The sequence below is a fragment of the Talpa occidentalis genome, unplaced genomic scaffold (assembly GCF_014898055.3).
Source record: "Talpa occidentalis isolate TD23 unplaced genomic scaffold, MPIMG_talOcc4v2.1 talOcc4.10, whole genome shotgun sequence".
NCBI classification, from domain to species: Eukaryota; Metazoa; Chordata; class Mammalia; order Eulipotyphla; family Talpidae; genus Talpa; species Talpa occidentalis.
In genome coordinates this window covers 41,497,075-41,516,331 of record NW_023600993.1, presented here as the reverse complement: position 1 = coordinate 41,516,331, position 19,257 = coordinate 41,497,075, and the positions used below count along the sequence as shown (strand labels likewise).

Genomic DNA, 19,257 nt, shown 5'->3' with positions numbered 1-19,257 from the left:
ACACACACCTCTGGCCTGTACCCCAGCTCTTGCATGCATAAATAAATAAATCTTTAAAAAAATAAAATAAAATAGGTACCATATTCCAGTCACCTCAAATGCTTTGTGAAACGAGCATTAGTCAAGAGTGTACATAATCTCATTATGTTTTATATCCTTTGCTTAAAAAGGAAGGGGAGCATGTGGACAATTAATTTTACTCAATAGGTTAAAATACAATTTGTTGCTTGAAAAGGAAAGAATTATAGATTACCAGAGGGAGTAAGGTAGGAAGATAGGAGATAGTAAATGGAATGTGGCTGATATTATGGGCAAGTTACAGCCATTGTCACTCCTGGTGTGTCATCTTGGCAGAGAAAGAGAGTTTCTGGAAACTGTGGAACAAGGTCAATGGAGAAGATTCAAAGAACTGAGAGGTTAAGTTTTAGAAGAACATCCACAAAGATGGTAAAATCATTAAGAATTATAGCAGGAGTGATAATTTATAGTATAATTTATAGCAGGAGAGAAACATTAAGCCTGGAGGTAAATTCCAATAAAAGAGAGATGTGGTAGGCACACAGCACAGCTGTGAAAAGGATATATAAAGTCATAAAAATATATAGCTATAATGTCCTAAAAATGTAAGCACTGAACATAAGTCTGGCCAAAATTATAATTATATTGGGAGGCAGGAGGGTCAAGGGGAAGCAGCATGGGGAGATGGTGGGTGACAGGTAGGGGTGAGGAGAGGGTACTAAAAATAAATCCTTGTCTTTTGTAATGTAGAGTCAACAGATAATATCTAAAAGTGAATAATCAAGAAGTAACAATATGAACATGATATTTAGACATTCAGGTAAATAAAAAAATATCAGCTAAAAAACTGAAATAATGGCAGCAGGGGGAGAGGAAATAGAAGTTAGAGACAGGGAATATGCTGATTTTAAATAACTATTTGGCTTTTCACACTGACACACAGAACTCATCAAAAATTAAAACAAGAGAAAAAGTAAAACTGAATTGTAAGAAAGTGAATAATGATGCTGCTTCCGATTATTCTCCATCCCAGATTAATGAGGTTCGTAAAAGCAATCTAAAATACATAGTCTTGTTTTCTCTTACAGGAAGGATGCTATCTTGTTAACTGATGCTTTTGACTTCACCGATAAGTGTTTAAATTCAGCACTTGGCTGCTACGACGGAAATGTGTATGAACGTCTGTTCCACTGGGCTCAGAAGTCACCGACCAATACTCAGGTAGGTAGTTAGTATTGGTTTTGTTACAAAAAAAGGCACAAAACATAGTGACTACACCTCCATTTTTCCCATTTTAATTGATTCCCAGTAAGTTGGAAATCACTTGCCATAGCCTACCAGTTTTACATATTTTCAGAATACATAAAAGAACACAAGTGTGGGGATAAGTCATGGTAGCAACTCAGTGTGGACTATAATCAGCAAAATGCATTTCTCAGAATTTGGCAAAGGAAATTAAGAGGAAGGACCAAGCTAAATCATGGTTTGACATACCCAGGGGCATACAAACATAGGGACAAACTGACTTAAGTTAACAAAAATAAGACAAATCACTGCAGTGACTTAGCCATCTTATATTTCAGTCTTTTAACTCTCAATTTTGGGTTGTAAAACTGGTATTCAGAAGTGAAAAGGCAGCTTGGGGTGTCTCTCTAAGACCTAACTGCCTGATAAAGATGCCTCCTTCCTCTTTATTCTGAAGAACACAATCCCAATTACAAAGAAGGCTACTGCACTGTCCTCTGAATCCAGGAAAGTCATATAAATGACAATTACAAGAGTCATAGCAAAAAGATCCTTATTGTCCTAAGAGAGAAGACCAGAACTCTGTGTCATAAATCCTAACACTCCAGGGCCAGCGTCCCAGCCTCTGCTGGGAAGAGCTATGAATGTCAATGAATACATTAAGTGATGAGAAGACATAAGCCCTGTACTTAGAATATAGGGAACCAGTGTTTAATACCAAATTTGATATAGATAATCAAAACAGATAGTCTACACAACACATGTACGTACACAACAGATTTTTTAAAAAGTTCTATAATGTAAATATGTTATTCAAATGGTGGCACTTACTTTTTTTTACGTCTTTGGACAAATTTCAGAAAAGGTGTCTTAACAGCTCATCAGATTGGCAACTCTCAGGCTTTCATTCACACTTAACTTGGTGTTAGACTTGCTTTTAACATTTTGCATCCTGTCATACCTCAAAGCTTAATTTAACACAATTATCTAAAGTGGTTAAACACAACCAGTTACCTCCCAAGATAATTATCAGAAGAACGTCAATCCATTTTGGTCACTCCCTATCTCCAGGAAGGCATCCTTTAAACGCAACAAGCAAATATAAACAACTTATCTAAAGAAGGTATGCTACATTTATGGCTTAGTACAACTAAGCTACTTCCAGTGTAGCTGGAACTCTTTCCAATATCATCCACTTTCTAACATTTAAATCCTGGTATAAAATACAGCGGTCCTGTCCTTTCACGCTAAATTAGCTCCATGATCTTAAGATAAATGTCTGCCCTTTGGTGCTTCAGAGAAAAACCTACCCTGCAGGAACACCTGTCAGGAAATGCTGACATATATAGCTCAAACCTGTTTTCGCTAGCAACACAAGGAAACATGCCAGTTGTCCTGATTCCTCATCTTCACTACAGAATGGGGTGGGGGTGGGGGTGGGGGGGAGTAAGTGTTGTTTTTTTATTTTGTTTCTGATCTTTATTTTTTAAAAATTTAATCTGCATACTACGTGAGGACAGGCCTAAGTGATTGGTATGGCTGACCCACAGCACCAACAGATATAATGAAACGCTGATGCACTTCATCCCATTCACTTTTCTCTATCTCTTACCACTTGACTAGGAACAGGATCTTTCTAACTCCAGGCTCTATCACAGAGCAGACACTTCACATTATGGAATAAACGAACATGATTTTATACAATGAGATGAAGGAAGCTGCTGCATACACAATGCTGCAGGTTCTTGCCATCCCAACTTATATTACCTTGCTAAAAATGTCACAGGTATAGCAATGTGGCTCTTTCATGGTCAGTAATCTAATTATGTGCGGTTACCAATGACTTTGGAGAAAGAATGGTTTCTAATAAGTTAAAATGACACCTTGCTGACTGCCACACACTCTTACATTTCTGGCTCCTCCACAGACCACCAAAATAGCACTTTTAGGCTGTATTTTTCGAATCTGCAATAGATAATTTTAAATCTGCTATAGACTTTTTTCCTCAATTGCAACAGTAGAAAAAAAGGCACTTGCAGATATCTCAAACAAATTAAAACTATACTGAAATATGCCCTGTAGACACAAAAGTATAAATGAGAATATATCTCACTGACATTTTCTACCAAAAGAAAAGTACTATGCTAAGTTAAATACTTTAGAGTCATTATATGACAGACTCTCTTTATCCAAGGTAGGGTAAGTGCTGAGCTTCATTTCCAAGCAGGAGGACGTGCTCTCTCATGATTTACCTTGCCCATGGAGTCTGCCTTTTGGCTTTTTTCCTCATCTGGATTTTATTTCAAGCCAGTTTCTCCAAAGTAAACCACAAAAGGCTGTTCCCATCACCCCCCTCTCTCCCTACACATGTGAATGCATGTCTAAGTGATTCCCTACAGTTCAGGAACCACTGGGGATAATTTCAAAACAAGAACCCTATTTCTCAGAAATTATTCTATTGTAAAAATTTGTCCAAGCAGTAGACGTGTCAAACACATCTACTGATTCTTCAATTATTCAACTAATACTGAGTATATTCTATGTGCCAGAAACAATTCTAGTTACTGAGCATACAGTGGAGCAAGCTTGTCTTCAAGGAGTTTACAGTTTTAGCCTAAGTAGTCAAAAAAGGAAACAAGTAAATATAAAAGATGAGGCCAGAGATGTGAAGAATCAATATGTTACATTAAAGAGTAATGGAGATAACTTATTCTGACACTGAATATTTACCTGATTTTCCACTTTCTGGTTCCTTGCTTTGTGGTAAAGTTTAATTTCAAAGAGCCTCAGAAAGTCAAGCCTTTCATTTGTATTAAATTTCCAAAAGCAAATAATAAGCTGTGTATGGTTTTTTTTTTTTTCTTTTTTTTTTAAACTGGCCACCTGCAGCCACAATTTAAAATCTGCATGAGAAAAGGAAGGATGCCCTTTGGGAAAAATGTTTCTCCATATGCTCACAAATTTTTTTTTAATTTTAAAAATTAAGCATCTTATGTAATGTTATATTGTGAAACTAAAAACTTATTTGAAAGTAAAAATTACTAAACTTAGCAGAAATATTCTGTCTTAATAATGTACTTCTTTCTATAAACAGGGAAATCCTGCCTATGAGAAATATTTAAGACCACTATTACAAAGTCAGAGATCCAAGCTATGAAATCATCAACAGCACTCAAGAGGCAACATGTGATAATGGTACTATGGCATATATCATTAAAATTTTAAAGTATATAACGTGTATTTTTTAAAAAAGTCATTATCTTTTAGATAGTGTCTGAAGTAGATGAACTATGTGGTGATTTACATCAAAATAATATGAGGGAAGAAAAGGAGGGAATAAACAGTTGTTGAAATTCGTGGGTGGGTACTTTTGAAGTTTAAAATTTCCCAAAATAAAGAGCACTATCCATTCATAGCTTCTATTCTGTTAAATACCAGAATTTTGCTTTAGATCTAGCAAAATACAATCAATTCATTAGTTATTACTTGTTTTTAGCACACATTTATACTAGGGTTTAAAAGGATACACACACACACACACACACACACACACACACAAACTTCTCCTCAAGCATGCCTATTTTTGGTATAATTTAAATAAATATAGAGCCTAAAGAATGCAGTCAAGTATCAATTTTTAAAAATCAACTCTTCCATGTGAAAATGATTAATAACTTCATAAAAACAGACATATTACCCCAATATAATCAAGCTATATATTTCATACCATTTAAAATGGCCTAAGTAGATAAAGCTCTGAAATCAAATGTCACTAGACAAATTAAATTGCGAAAAATTCTCAGTGGCTACTTTTCCTAATTTACTCATAAAAATAAATATTTAATTGTTAATAAGTAGCAAATCTCAGAAAATTTACCAAAAGCAAACTTTTCTTCAATAAATTAGGCAAAGGAAATCTTCTAAGTTTTTAACTTTTAAAACCTTGGAACAACTAATATTATTCCCATTTCTTTTTTTTTTTTTTTTTTTTTTTAAAGTGAAAGTATTTTTTTTTTTTTTTTTTAATAGAGGCATGTTTTTCTTTATTTATTTGTTTGCTTGTTTGTTTGTTTTTTGTTTATACATGCACTGGGTACAGTCAGAAGCGCGGGAGGGTGAGAGAATTCACCAGAGCCAGAGCAGAGCAGGCAGAAGGACCGAAGTACACTGCTGAGGGGAGCAGCGGGTGGCAGGAGAGGTCTGCGCACCATGTGGGACCCTCCACCGGTGGCCGGGGAGCAGCCGGGGATTGAACCGGCGCTGCAGAGGCCGCGGGCAGCTTCGCAACCCAGCGCTCAACCGCTGCGCCACCGGGGAGGCCCTTATTCCCATTTCAAACCAAAAAATTTTCTGTTTTCAAATCAAATAATTTATCTCATATTCACCTCAGCTAACTCAATAATACATGACCATCATTTTATCTCACATTCACCTTGCTAACACATAACTTTTTGTCATGGTTTTCTTCTTTGGATTTTTTGGGAAGCCACTAATCAATCAATTTGACATAGGAGACAATTTTCTAAAAACATAGTTTCATACTAGTACCTCTACTGAGACCAATCAACTTGCCAACATTAAGGGATTTTAATTTGAAGGAGGTGAAATAGGAGGAATTATAGGTTTCTGGATGTTGGTCATTTGTGAAACCTTAAAACACATTTTAGAAAGACATGGGGAAAAATGAATGTAGGGGGCCTCCCCGGTGGCGCAGAGGTTGAGCGCTGGGTTGCGAAGCTGCCCACAGCCTCTGCAGCGCCGGTTAGATCCCCGGCTGCTCCCCAGCCACGGGAGGAGGGTCCCACATGGCGCGCAGACCTCTCCTGCCGCCCGCTGCACCCCTCAGCAGTGTACTTCGGTCCCTCTGCCTGCTCTGCTCCCCGCTCTGGCTCTGGTGAATTCTCTCACCCTCCCGCGCCTCTGACTGTACCCAGTGCTTGTATAAATAAATAAATAAATAACATAAAAAATAAATAAATCTTAAAAAAAAAAAAAGGGAAGAAAGCAAAATCCACTTTAAAAAAAAAAAAAAATGAATGTAGGTAAGTGTTCTCATTCTCCTTTCAGGAGAATCTTCTGAGAAAAGACATTCCCAGAGCAGAACCTCAGAGCACCTCCTTCCTCAGAAAACAGGGAACACTTCCTTTATAAAGTGTTCTAGCAAACTAGGGAGTCTCACTAAACATAATCCTTTTCATGAGTAACTTCAAAGAAATAGAAACAAATGAACTATGCAAGTAAGGCAGTGAAAGAAATGAAAGTAAGTACATACATTTCTGTTTCAAATCCTTCACTCACTACACTTTATTTCTTCTCCTCAGAAATAAACATAGCTTTAATAATAAAACACATTTGAGTCACCACAATATACAAAAATAAGGTGGCTGAAGAGTCAATTTGTCCCTATGTTCAATACAAAGCTAGAATAAGGGTCATATTTAGAACTATAACAACTAGCGGCTTATTGAAGAAAAATCTGTAATCTTCAACATAAGTTCTGTTGGAAAAAAGTTGTCGAATAGCATGTCACTGTTGAAATATGTATTCTTTTAGATAAAATTAGTAATTACATCTATTCCTGCTTCAATAACACAGTAGAGTTCTCTAAACTGCATCCTAAGGTTCCACTGAGTCCCCATGAACTAAATTCCAATGTGCCTAGCTAGGCAGTATATACTGGAACATAGAACAAACAAAACATGCAAGTATGATTTTTCTCCCTTAAGTAACAGTAATCAGTAAATACAAACCTAATTTTCATATTCCATTTTTTTATTAGCTTTTTTTTTTTCTGGTAGACAGTACACATGGAAATCATACTGCACCAGGCATAAAACATAAAATTTCTATCACAGGGACACTTTTGTAGTCAGAATTCAATATAAATATTTCTAGTCAGACATATCCATGGCTACAGATATTTGGTTGCTTGATTTATATGCATAGAAAAAACAGTTGTCATAACTGTAAAAAGCAGTACTTAACAAGTACTTTTAAATGATTGGAACAGTTTTTCTTTAATATTACAATACTGCTTATTGGTTTGAAAACTAGGTCACCCTACCTGTTCTGATTTTTCTCAAAGGCATCATGAGTTCTCTGTTTATTCTTTCATTCCTGCATGTTTAGCCTTCTAGTTGAGTTAGGGACCATTTAATCAGAAATCATTTTAGCACTGTAATAAAAAAAGTTCTGTTAAGGGTAGATTATATACCATAATAATTTTCAGACTTCTTTTTATAAAAAAGGTATCTGGAGGCTCTGAACAGGCACATGCATACACAGATGAAGGAAACAACATACAAGTCTGCTAAAGCACAAAACCTCCTTCTGATCCTCAATGCTTTCAAATAAATACTTTTTTTTTTAAATCCCACACTGTGATTAAAAAAAAAAAAAATCAATCTCTTCCATGTCCTGGAGAGTCAGTTTCCAGAATCTTTCTGGGTTGGAGCTCAGTCATCTGTCTTCCGGGCCAACCTACAGAAAGTCCAGTTGTGCTCCACTGTGTTCTCATTCGCTCTCTCACTCATATGATGCACTCGGGTATTACGGATCGTGAAACCTTGTTTTGTGATGTATTCCATCAGGTGGACCCGGAGAGAAACTTCCTGATGATAATCACATGGTCCAAAAGTAAAGGAAACCTGGCAATCTCTGGTGTCCATCATGTGCTTATTCCACTTCGTAAAATAGTTTGAGATACCTTCTAGTAAGGAATGGACCTTTGTGGTGATGGTTAACTGGGTTATGATGACGGCTACTGGATTGGAGTACTTAGAAAGCTTACGAGTACTAGATAACTCCACAACTTCTTCAAAAGTATCCATGGGATACAAAGGTTTAGGGTCATTGAGACACTGAATCAAGGGTTCAATCTGATAAAAATCTGCTTCTTTCCGAAGCAGATCAAATTCCTTAAAATCCAGGGGTAAGGTCAATTCTGAAGTTCTTAAGAAGTTGAGGACATATCGGAAAAGAGGTCCATCTCGATCAATGAAGTAATTGCCTTGAGGGTCTCGAGCTGTGGGGAAGTCCCCCCCAAACATAGCTCCAAGCATGGAATCCGGGTATCGTGTCAATGTGGTGAGAGACGTTGTGTACAAATGTCCACCTACATTTAACGTGACTGGGTCAGTCATCTGAAATTTTTTAAAATATGATCAGTTATCTGAAAAACTTAAAATTCCAATATTGACAAATTAGTAACACTAACGGTAACAAGCAAAGCAAAAGATTCCTTTAGGCTATAATGTATTTAGCAATCCCATGATCCGAAAAAGCTTTATTTTCAGAGATAAGCCCATCCAGATGAAGAGAGCTACTATTTTCTTTCAATAGAAAAAAAGAGTTAAATCTAATCCTTCTTAAAAATTTTTATTAATTCAATCCTTTAAAGATTTACACGAAGAGAGGAGGGTATGACTTCCAAAGTCATTTAATTTCAGGCCCAGTATCTACAGAGAGGTTTTCCAATCAGTGTATAGTGTAGGAAGAGAAAGGCCAGACTAAAATACACTCTTTTTTAATATAAATAAAAAAGGCTTTCATGCTTCTTATTCCAATTAAAAATAAAATGATAGGATATATAAAGATATCTACTTTCAATAACTGTTTTGTTTGGCTCCCTCAAAAAGGGGAGAAAATCATGAATTTTAGAAATAAAAATCTGGGTAGACGTAGTCTTCATAATTTCATGAATATAACTGTGCCAATTACTAAGTTAAAATATACAGTTTAGAGCCTCCCCTGGTGGCGCAGCGGTTGAGCACTGGGCTGTGAAGCTGCCCACAGCCTCTGCAGTGCCGGTTTGATCCCCGGCTGCCAGTGAGGGTCCCACATGGCAGGCAGACCTCTCCTGCCGCCTGCTGCTCCCCTCAGCAGTGTATTTCGTCAGTTTGCCTGCTCTGTTCCCCACTCTGGCTCTGGTGGATTCTCTCACCCTCCCGTGCTTCTGACTTTACCCAGTGCTTGTATAAATAAATAAATAAATCTTTAAAAAAAAAATACAGTTTAGTCAATACAATCTCATCTATTCAAAGGCTAATAGCTTTCAAATTTCATAATCTGATAGTGTATTCACTTTTATTTTATTTATTTTTTTTATTTAAATTTTTTTTTCTTTTTTTTTTAATAGAGGCATGTTTTATTTATTTATTTATTTATTTATTTGTTCGTTTGTTTTGTTTATACATGCACTGGGTACAGTCAGAAGCGCGGGAGGGTGAGAAAATTCACCAGAGCCAGAGCAGGGAGCAGAGCAGGCAGAAGGACTGAAGCACACTGCTGAGGGGAGCAGCGGGCGGCAGGAGAGGTCTGCGCACCATATGGGACCCTCCTCCGGTGGCTGGGGAGCAGCCTGGAATCGAACCGGCGCCGCAGAGGCCGCGGGCAGCCTCGCAACCCAGCGCTCAACCGCTGCGCCACCGGGGAGGCCCTGTATTCACTTTTATAACATTAATGCTGCCATGTGGTCTTTAGTTTTGAAAAGCAAGTTTCTGTAAATAATGCACACTTTTGGTTTTAGAAGTCATATTTAAGGGAAAAAATACACACGGATAGTCTTCAGGTACCAGGTAAAAATACAGTATTTCTTACCAAAGAAAAAGGAAACTAGGGAGATACATGCACATACAAAAAAAGTGCAAGTGGAAAAAATGGCAGCTTCTCAACCTTTAACTTCCCTACCACAAGGAAATGTCCTCTGACATTACCTACTAGATGCTTTAAGAGTCACTACTCCATGAGGAACAATTCAGAGGAACATACTTTAAAGACCAAAAAGTCATGGTCTCTGTTAAATAAGTGATTATAAAAAGTTACTTTGAGAGTCCATATTGAGTTTGCCTACATAAAAACACAAACCAAAAAATAAATCTAAACTAATTAAAAGGGGGCACAAAATATGGGTGCACCTATTTATAATTTTCATCCTTAAAAAATGTCTACGCCTAAGAATACATAAGAAAGGGAAGAGATACACAAAAATAATTTGCCAGTCTTCAAAATGCATCTGCAAAAGCTCTCACCATATAGCCCCAGTCTCCATTATCCATCTGCTCCAGCGCTGAGTCTCCGGGAGCCCAGGTTCCAGGTAAACTTGGGGAAGAGAGAAAGACATGTGATAGCACCTGTAATCACAAAAATAGATAAGACTGGTTTTTCCACCCAACAGAGCAGGCTAAGCACCGAGAAACTATTCATCTCTGCTCAACTAAAACCTACTACAGGGCAAATATCTGTGAAGAAAGAATTCCTCTCCAGCCTTTTACACAACCTCTATCTTTACCACAACTGTACTTGAGAAATTGACAACCTTTACAGGGGAACAATTATCCTATACTTAGAAGGAGGAAGTCTCTACCAAGTAAAACAGTCCTTCAAATTCTACCTATCTTCTCGGAAAATTCAATTTTTTGAATTTCTATAGGAGAACATTATTAACTCTATAAACTTACCCTGGCACAAACCTATAACAATCTTTATTTAAAAGACCATTCGTTTCATCTACATTGCAGCTATACAAACTAAACATCTCAGTAAAATACTAAAAAGTATAAACCTCAAAGACTCAAGTACTGCTGCCTTGGACTAGCTACTGGGAACTGTGGGCGGCGCTGAATGGCCAGGTGCAGCTACAGAACATGGAAGGAAGCTGGCTGAGGGGCTTCTCCAGCTTGGACTTGCACCCAGAGACTTGGGGTGACTTGGAGGCAATGCATGGAGAAAAGATATGAGAAACACTTGGAAGGGACATGTGGGGAGGCTGTCATTGGCAGACAGTGGTAGCCGTTATGTTCATTTGTACTTTGATTTAGCAACTTTTGTCCCTGACTTGCTTGGCTCCTTTTGCCCACTTCGTGCAGCTCCCCACTAGAATGTGCCTGAAACTTGTAGTAAGCCTTCAGTCCTCAGTGCTCTGCTTCGAGCCTGACCCTGTTTGGCTGGGCATTTGCCCATGAGAAGATGGGTAATTTGGGGTGTTGTTGGGAAACTTTTAGCAATATCCTCTCATCTCTTCCCTCTATATGCACATTAATTCTGTTAAAGACCTATCACATTAAGAGTCTGCTTCCTTTGTCTTTATGTGGGTGATGGCAGGACCCTGATTTAGAGTGTGCACCCCATTTGTATGGGATCCCTTGATTACCTGCTATTTGTGCTTTTCTAGAGAAATACGTAAGAATGGTATTTCTTTTGTAACAAAAAGCTAATTATACTTTTAATAATGTTGCACTTGATTTTGTACAATAATCAAAACAAGTAAAAATCAATTTAAATGTCAAACAATGAGAGCAATTCGGGACAAAAAGAACCTTACAAATTTGAGAGTCACTCAGCCAATACTTATGAAAAGACAGCCTTAAGACACTGATAAATACTCAGATATTAATGATGCCAGTTTGAATTTACTTTTATCTGCAATTCAAAAGCAATTTCTCAGTTACTGAACAGTCCTTCTCACACATATCATTCCCCAAATCAACCTGAAAAGCACACTGCAGAATAAATTTCAAAAATTCAAAAACTCTGACAAGAGATAGTAAGAAACATGGACTTATCAGTATTTATCCAGGAAAGCAGTGGCTTTTTTATGTGGTCTTTAAACAGATTCACTTTTCCCACTTTTAGAGGAATCTGGCACACAATTCCCAGAGCAGGCCCTGGCCACTGAAGATCACAAAGGCTCTTTCTCAAAAGGTCACTCAGGCATGTAGAGAACATTTGCATAGCACAGCATGGGCTGAAATCAGAGCCTGAAGCATCTATTTCTCCACCTTGCACATTCTTCAAAGCAAACAAGCAAAAATATGCACCAGACAATGTGCAGTCAGTTTCTATTCTCCACACTCAGCACTGGAGACAGATAGGTTTCCACATGTTAGAGTGAGATATGGAACAAATGTCAAATTCAGGGCTCTGTGGCAACCTATCATTTTTCTGGCTTGCTTCATAAACATTATTTAAGTGAACAGAATCAAGAAACAGGCTTTACCAATTGATATTTCAAGAATTTAAGTCAGTTCTGATATAAGTGACAGATCAGTAACTGAGGATTTAAAAGGCTAGTCATCCAAAGGTTCTGGCCGGATACTCATCTTTGGCATCTTTCCATCACCCAAAATATTCATTCCTGACAGTCTCAAATATAATTCAGCCAACATTTATTATAGGTCAACCGGGGAGTGGGGCATAGAGGAGGAGGGATTCTATGTACAATGCAGATACAGGTTTATAGGTTTCCTGAAAGCAGAATGTTCTGATTTGAAAAGATTTGGTAGGTTATTCTGGGGGATCTGGGAACACGCAAATATAAACTAATAGTAATAGCATTTCCAGACTCCCCAAAATAACCTACCAACTCTTATCAAATAGAAACGTTCTGCTTTTAGAGAGCAGGAGAAAGCTGTACACAGAAATAGGAAAGGCACAATCCTTGCCCTAATGCAGCTTTCAAACTATGAAGAAAGGCAACATGCAATAACTGCAGTACAGAGAAGAATTCAAAAGTGCTATATAATAAACAGAATGGGAGAGGTCTGCAGGAAGAAAAAGAACAATTACAAATGGGGAAATGGAGGGCAAATTTCTAGGAAGAGCTTGCTCAGTAGGATACTGAAGGTATATTTGGACAACCTGAGAAGGGATTGTAGAATGAAGAAACAAGTAGACAAGGATATTGAAGGCCTCTCTTTCCCTCCCCAACCCCCTTAACATTCCTACAAGCAAGGTGTGGGTTTCTTTACCCATTTTGGAAATGCAAAAGATAGCAACAGAGGTGATTAAATGACTTGCTCAAGGTCCTACAGCTGAAAAGCAGCTGGATCTTTCCGTAAATCCCTTCCTGGGCTGGAAATCAAAAGAACATAATTGAAAAAAAATTAATTAATTAAAAGGGCATCCTGGTAGTGCAGGAGTTAAAAGTCTCAGCTCTGTCAAGCTTTCCCCAGCCACTGGAGCTGGAGTTCTATCCCAGCCAGGGAACTGACACACATGGCACAGCAGACCTCTCCTGTCAAGACCGCTGCTCCCCTCAGCAGTGTATTTCAGGAGATCGGCTAGTTCTGCTCCCTACTCGGTCTCTGGTGAATCTTCTCACCAGCCCCTGCCATGCCCCACCTCTAGAATGCATAAATAAATAAAAAGTCTTTAAAAAAAAAAAAAAAACCAGAATCTTATTTATTAAATGAATATATTGGTAGTGCTAACATAAAATTGAAGAGGTGGGATCCTACATTTCTGAATCATATAGTATTGTAAACCTATGTAACCTTAATGAAAATAAAATTATGAAAAAGAAAAGTCAAAAAAATTGTAAATAAATCTTAAAAAAAAAACACAGAATCTTAAACCCCGTACAGTCACCTACGAGCCTTATCCACCTAGTAGAGATTTATTTACAAATAAACAGGAACTCAGTCTAAGAACAGGGGTCATAATGGATTTGTAAAAATTCCCCTTGAGGCAAAATAGTGAGAACCTACTCACTAGTGTGATTAATGCGTGCTATCTTCTGTCTTAAGTGACCTTAAGAACTCCAATCTATGAATATCTGAATGGTTAAATAAGAAATGGAAGACCAAAGACAAGGAAAAAACAAACATCATCAATGTTACAGCTGTTATGCAACATCTGTCCACTATTAATTTATTTGTTCCTAGTGCTAAATCAAAACAAGATAACTTCTTAAGCAATGGTTTAATCAAAAAAAAAAAAAAAAAAAAAAAAAAAGATGATGCGCCTGAATCTGTTACATAGCAAAAGCCAAGGTTCTATTCTGGTACAAAGATGTAATAAAACCTCAAGTTTAATAATTCAGGAAAGCAATTATGGGAATCTATATAAGCCTATGTTTCTTAAAAAGCACCTCAAAGCCTCAAAATGAAACAGAAGTTACTATTAGTCACTTCCAGTAACAGTGACTAAACTGTCCCCCAAAATCAAACTGTCCACTAAAGAGCTCTAAGGAAAAACATTGTATTGATTAAATTTTACCTCTGAATCTCTTCTGTGGAAATGTTTATATACAGCAAGAAAACAAAACAAAAAAACAGGAAGATTGCTGGTTATCCAACAGCTGGACAATCTATCTCTGAATTGATGACTATTAGGGAAATCTAAGAAACAATGCAAATGAATGAAATAAAACATAATCCAAAAAATTTCCAGAATAGCTTCAACCTCTTCTTCTGAATTATTTTCCAGAGTTGCTAACAATTAGAAAATGATTCATGGGCCTCCCTGGTGGCACAAGGGGTTAAGCACAGCACTATGAAGTTGTCCGGAAGCCTCTGCAGCAGGAGTTCAAGTTCAATCCCCAGCCAGCCAGGAAGCAACCCACATAGCACAGCAGACTCTCCTGACTTGCTCACTGCTCCCCTCAGCAGTGATTTTCAGTCAGTCTGCCTGTTCTGTTCCCCACTCTGTCCCTGGTGAATCCTCTCACCTTCCTGTACCTCTGGCCTGTGCCCCAGTTCTTGTATGCATAAATAAATGAATCTTTAAAAAAAAAAAAGAAAATGATTCATTTACTTTTCATCCTCTCTCCCTTCTGGCACAGTCTCCAGTGGATGGTTTAATGAGAAGTTAAATGACCACAAGACAGGCAGCAGAAGGATTATCTTGAAATGGGCATCAAATGGGCGTGATTCACCTGATCAAGACAAAGAAAAATCTAGTATTTCAAAAATATTGTCAGAAATAGAGATTATAATGGTTACAATGAAAAAAAATCCCTTTAAAATGACTTTTCTTACTAAAGAAAAGTCTTAACAAACAGAACAATGAACATTCAAAGAAAGGTTCCTGATCCTGTAAAATCAGTTTACCTGAAAAGATCTGATCTTTGGTACAGATAAAATTCTTTTTTTTTTTTTAAAGATTTATTTATTTATTTATACAAGCGCTGGGTACAGTCAGAAGCGCGGGAGGGTGAGAGAATTCACCAGAGCCAGAGCAGGGAGCAGAGCAGGCAGAAGGACCGAAGTACACTGCTGAGGGGAGCAGCGGGCGGCAGGAGCGGTCTGCGCGCCATGTGGGACCCTCCTCCGGTGGCCTGGGAGCAGCCGGGGATTGAACCGGCGCCGGGAGGCTTCGGACAGCTTAGCAACCCAGCACTCAACCGCTGCACCACCGGGGAGGCCCCAGATAAAATTCTTACAGAAACAACTGGCTGACCACCCCTCAAAAATATAAAACAGTACTAAAATTCACCCACATTAAGGCTTCAAAGGTTAACTGTGACTAATGTATAAATTCTGACAATGCCATATCAGCAGATAATTAACCAAGAGAAAACACATGGTAAGGAATTTATAAAAACCTTAAAAAGAAATTGCTAAGAATTTTCTAAAGTAGCTAATCCCAAAAACGCACATTTCAACAAATTAGTAACTTAAAAAAAATAACCTAACAACACTAAAAGTCATTATCCTCCCCTCTACAGAATTGCAATTATAGGCTTTATGGTTTTGATGAAATAATTTAACATAAATATTGTGGATTTACCATTTCTGCTACAGACGCAAGCTAAGAATTTTCCTGGGCAAAAGTCCTACTTCTCTATAACAACCTATACATTGCAATACAGACTTCCAAACTATAACTGTTGCTTTCCCAGAGTTTCTACAAGCCCTTTTAAATGCCTTTCTACTAAAATCTTTATGTCTGGCATTCAAGAAAAGAAGACACAATAAATTCTACCTAAACATACCTGCAAAATTACCTTTGTACTGAATTTCTCTGTTCTTGAAACGTGGGAGTTTAAAAGTGAAATACTTTTTATAGCAACTAGTTCAATGACATCTAAAGGAGTCTTTTGGGTTAACATTCACATACAGGCTAGCACAAGTAGCCAGGAGAAAGTGATTATAGTGTTAGGTTATTCTTAATCATACCACTGAAGAAATGGATTGTTTTCTCTAAATCTAATTCTTTTTTCCTTTCTTCTCACCATGTAGTCTTCTTTTAGATGCCTTTCTTTTAAGACACTCTAGGTTGAAAAGTGACCTTAATGCTGAAGGACTGACACAGTGACAAAGTCATTAATATTTCTCTTACCCTCAGTTTCTACAAGATGAAATGGGGTAATAACACCTCCTCAAATGTAATTATACTACTTACAACACAAAGGCAACAACTGTCCTACAGGGCAACAGATCAGGACTAAGGTTCTGAAGTCATAAGCAGGTCAGTATCAAGGAAAGAGAACAGGTTATAGGTGGGAATCTGTATCCCAACTTGGTTCCACTACTAAATACGAGAACCTGAGCAAATCACTTTTTATAACCAGCTTCTTTGCGGGGGTGGGGGGGGTGAGGGGGTGGAGAGACAATAATCAAGATCATCAATATAAAACCATCTGTAAACTTGCAAATATTAAAAATGTGAAAACACTAGTGGCAGTATCATAAACAAAATTTCTGTGGTAGACTGAGAAACTTGAGTGTGGACACAAATAATTTAGAGCACTGGCATACAGGGATAATATGAAAGAAAATGCTCTTAATGTGGTTCCAGTGTCTTCAGGTTCTACATTCCCCAGAGCTCCAGAAGGGAGAACTACAGGCAAAGGGGTGCATCTGACTTTTATACAGACCACCAGACATCTGAGCTCTTCATCACAGAAGGAACTTCTTTAAAGCATGACTCAGGATTATCTCCAAGGTAAAGTTGAATCCAAATAAATGTGTATTCCCTTTAAATACATCCCAAATATCAAAACCCAAGACACTGAGATTCACAGAAGGATCCACCTTCTGAACCCTTTATGTAGTAACGCTTTGGCTAAAATAATTAGGAAAATTGAAATCACACAAACCTAGGAAAGGCACCTATGGGTGTCCTGACCACTTAATCCTTATGCATGGCACGACACAAAATGAAGTATTAGTATGGACAGATAGTTCTCGACCAAAGGACAAGTCTCTCAACCTACCCATTAGGGTCAGGTAGGTAAAAAGATTTTCCTTTTCCTAGCTACACATTTGTTCATTTGAAAAGATCTCAATCTTGGACTCAGGCCTAGGCTAAATGCTGTCCCCTAGCTTCTTTCCTATCCTTGCAACCATTCATGCACTGTGACATGCGTGACAGCAAGAAAACGAAAGTGCTAAGTGGAAATGATAAGTGACACTTGAGCTACCCCAAACATTCTTAGACAAACCAGGTCACCCTGGGTGCCTGCCACTCACGCCTCTTCTATCAAAGTCCTAAAATTGGATTTATCAACTTGTTCTGGAACTGGAATACTTGAACAAAAAAATGTAACTTCAGCAGAATATCCAAGCAAGAGCTGTTACATTTCTCCCAGCCTACCCACAGCCACAGCCTGCGCTCCCATCCACCCAGCAGGTGCCCAGGGGCCCCCCGTTAGCACGGCCATTTATCACCCCTGACATCGAGCATGAAACATGCCACGATACACACGAATCTGAGCATAAAGAACTCGGCTGCGGTGCGAGTCTCTCTGGGCTGGAAAACCCTCCTAGGCTTCCAACTAGGGTAACCGGCGGCTGATCATGCCACCCCCACAAACAACCCTCTCCGAGCAAACCTCGGGGTGGCCCCGTCTGGGCCGTGCTCCGCCGCTGCCTCGCAGGCGAAGTTCCCCCTCCCGGGCTGAGCCCCGGCACGGGACAGGGGGCGCCCCGAGCCCCGGCGGGGGGCGCGCGCCGGAACCCGGGTTCGCGGACACCGCGAGCCCCGCCGGGCGGGCCCGGAACCCCCGCCCAAGCCCGACCCCTCCGCCCGGGGCTGCCGGCCGCGGGTTCGTGCCGGCCCCGGAGCGCGCGTCCCCGCCTCCCCGCGGCCCCTCAGCGCGGCCCCGCCGCCGCGGCTTCCCCGCGCCCCCGCGCCGAGGATTCTCCTCAGCCCCGCTCGCCCGGCCGCCCCGCGCGGGCTCCTCCTGACGCCCGGCCCCGCCGAGCCCCCGGCCCCCGGCCCCCAGCCCGGGCCCGCCCCACTCACTGCGCGGCGGCGGCGGCTGCCGGGCGGGGAGACGCCGGCGGCCCGAAAGCCCGAGCGCGAGGACAAGCGAGCCCGCGCCCGGCGGCGGCGACGGCGGCGGCGGCTGAGGGGACGACTGAGCCCGCGCCCGGAGTTGCTCCAGCCGCCCTGCACGGGCGGCGCCTCCCCGGCGCAGCCGCGGCGCCTCGAGCGCGGGCGCCCCCTACCGGCGGCGCTGGCGGGAGGCGAGAGGGCGGGCGGCCGAAGGAACCGCGGCGAGGGCAGCCTGCGCCGCGCGGTCAGGCCGGTTCCGCTGCCGCCGGGAAGCCCCGCCCCGAAGCCGCGGCCCCGCCCCCGAGGCCCCGCCCCCAAGCCGCGAGGACACGCCCCTGAGCTGGGGCTCGTGGCCAGTTTGGGCTCAGCCCAGTCCCGTGCCCAGTCGTCGCTGGGGTTCTCGGGCCTGGGGTCCCCACAGTGGTGTCGGCTATGATTTCACGAACCTGCGTGGGGCGCCGACCAGGTGCCAGGCCCGATGCCACTACTTCCAAGAGAGGGGGCTGTCCTGATGAGAGAACAGAAAAGCCCGAGGAAATAGACAAAATAATGACAGGCTATGATATGTGTCGGGAGGGGCAGGGAGAGAGGAGTTTGATGAAGAGTAAGGGCAGGGACACCTGCTTCTGACGCAGTGGCCAAGGAAGACCTGGACGCCAGGGTTGTGGCCAGAGCACCTCCTTGCTTGTCCTTCGTGAGGGTGGACGCCCTGTAGTAAGGGTTGTAAAGGAGCGTCCGCTATGGTGGGGCGATGAGGGGCTGATAGCCATGTTTGAGGGTCAGTGTAGCCACCAGGTGGGGAGAAGGGTAGAGCTGACTTCAGCAGAGAAATCGACCAGCTCCTGCTCTTACTTTACTCACCCCAAGACCATCCCCTACGGTGCATCTACCCTTCCCTGGGGACGGACTCAGTCACCTCCATGGATTCTATTATTGTCTCTAATCCCCAAAATTCCCATATCCAACCCAGGTCTCTCTCCTGAACAGTGAAGA

The 19,257-nt window shown here is 40.6% G+C and overlaps 2 protein-coding genes across 12 annotated transcripts in view; one reads left to right on the top strand and one right to left on the bottom strand.

Annotated features, from left to right (window-relative positions):
* ACOX2 (acyl-CoA oxidase 2) overlaps positions 1–4,674 on the top strand; it is a 28,163-nt gene extending 23,489 nt beyond the window's left edge. For all 3 annotated transcript variants that reach the window (XM_054695001.1, XM_037491810.2, XM_037491802.2), the window contains exons 14-15: positions 1,107–1,239; positions 4,358–4,674. In XM_054695001.1, coding sequence (XP_054550976.1) covers positions 1,107–1,239; positions 4,358–4,420 — 196 coding nt within the window. In that variant the 3' untranslated portion in view covers positions 4,421–4,674. The remainder of the gene's footprint in view (positions 1–1,106; positions 1,240–4,357) is intronic.
* KCTD6 (potassium channel tetramerization domain containing 6) overlaps positions 1–19,257 on the bottom strand; it is a 134,127-nt gene that overhangs the window by 93,547 nt on the left and 21,323 nt on the right. For 3 of the 9 annotated variants that reach the window (XM_054695043.1, XM_054695052.1, XM_054695047.1), the window contains exons 3-4: positions 10,293–10,362; positions 7,025–8,405 (exon numbers count right to left, since the gene is read on the bottom strand). In XM_054695043.1, coding sequence (XP_054551018.1) covers positions 7,719–8,405; positions 10,293–10,362 — 757 coding nt within the window. In that variant the 3' untranslated portion in view covers positions 7,025–7,718. Of the gene's footprint in view, positions 1–4,147; positions 4,167–7,024; positions 8,406–10,292; positions 10,395–14,796; positions 15,139–17,818; positions 17,847–18,231; positions 18,300–19,257 lie in introns of those variants that run through there. The other 6 variants (XR_008551792.1, XM_037491782.2, XM_054695058.1 and 3 more) reach the window with 6 other exon arrangements.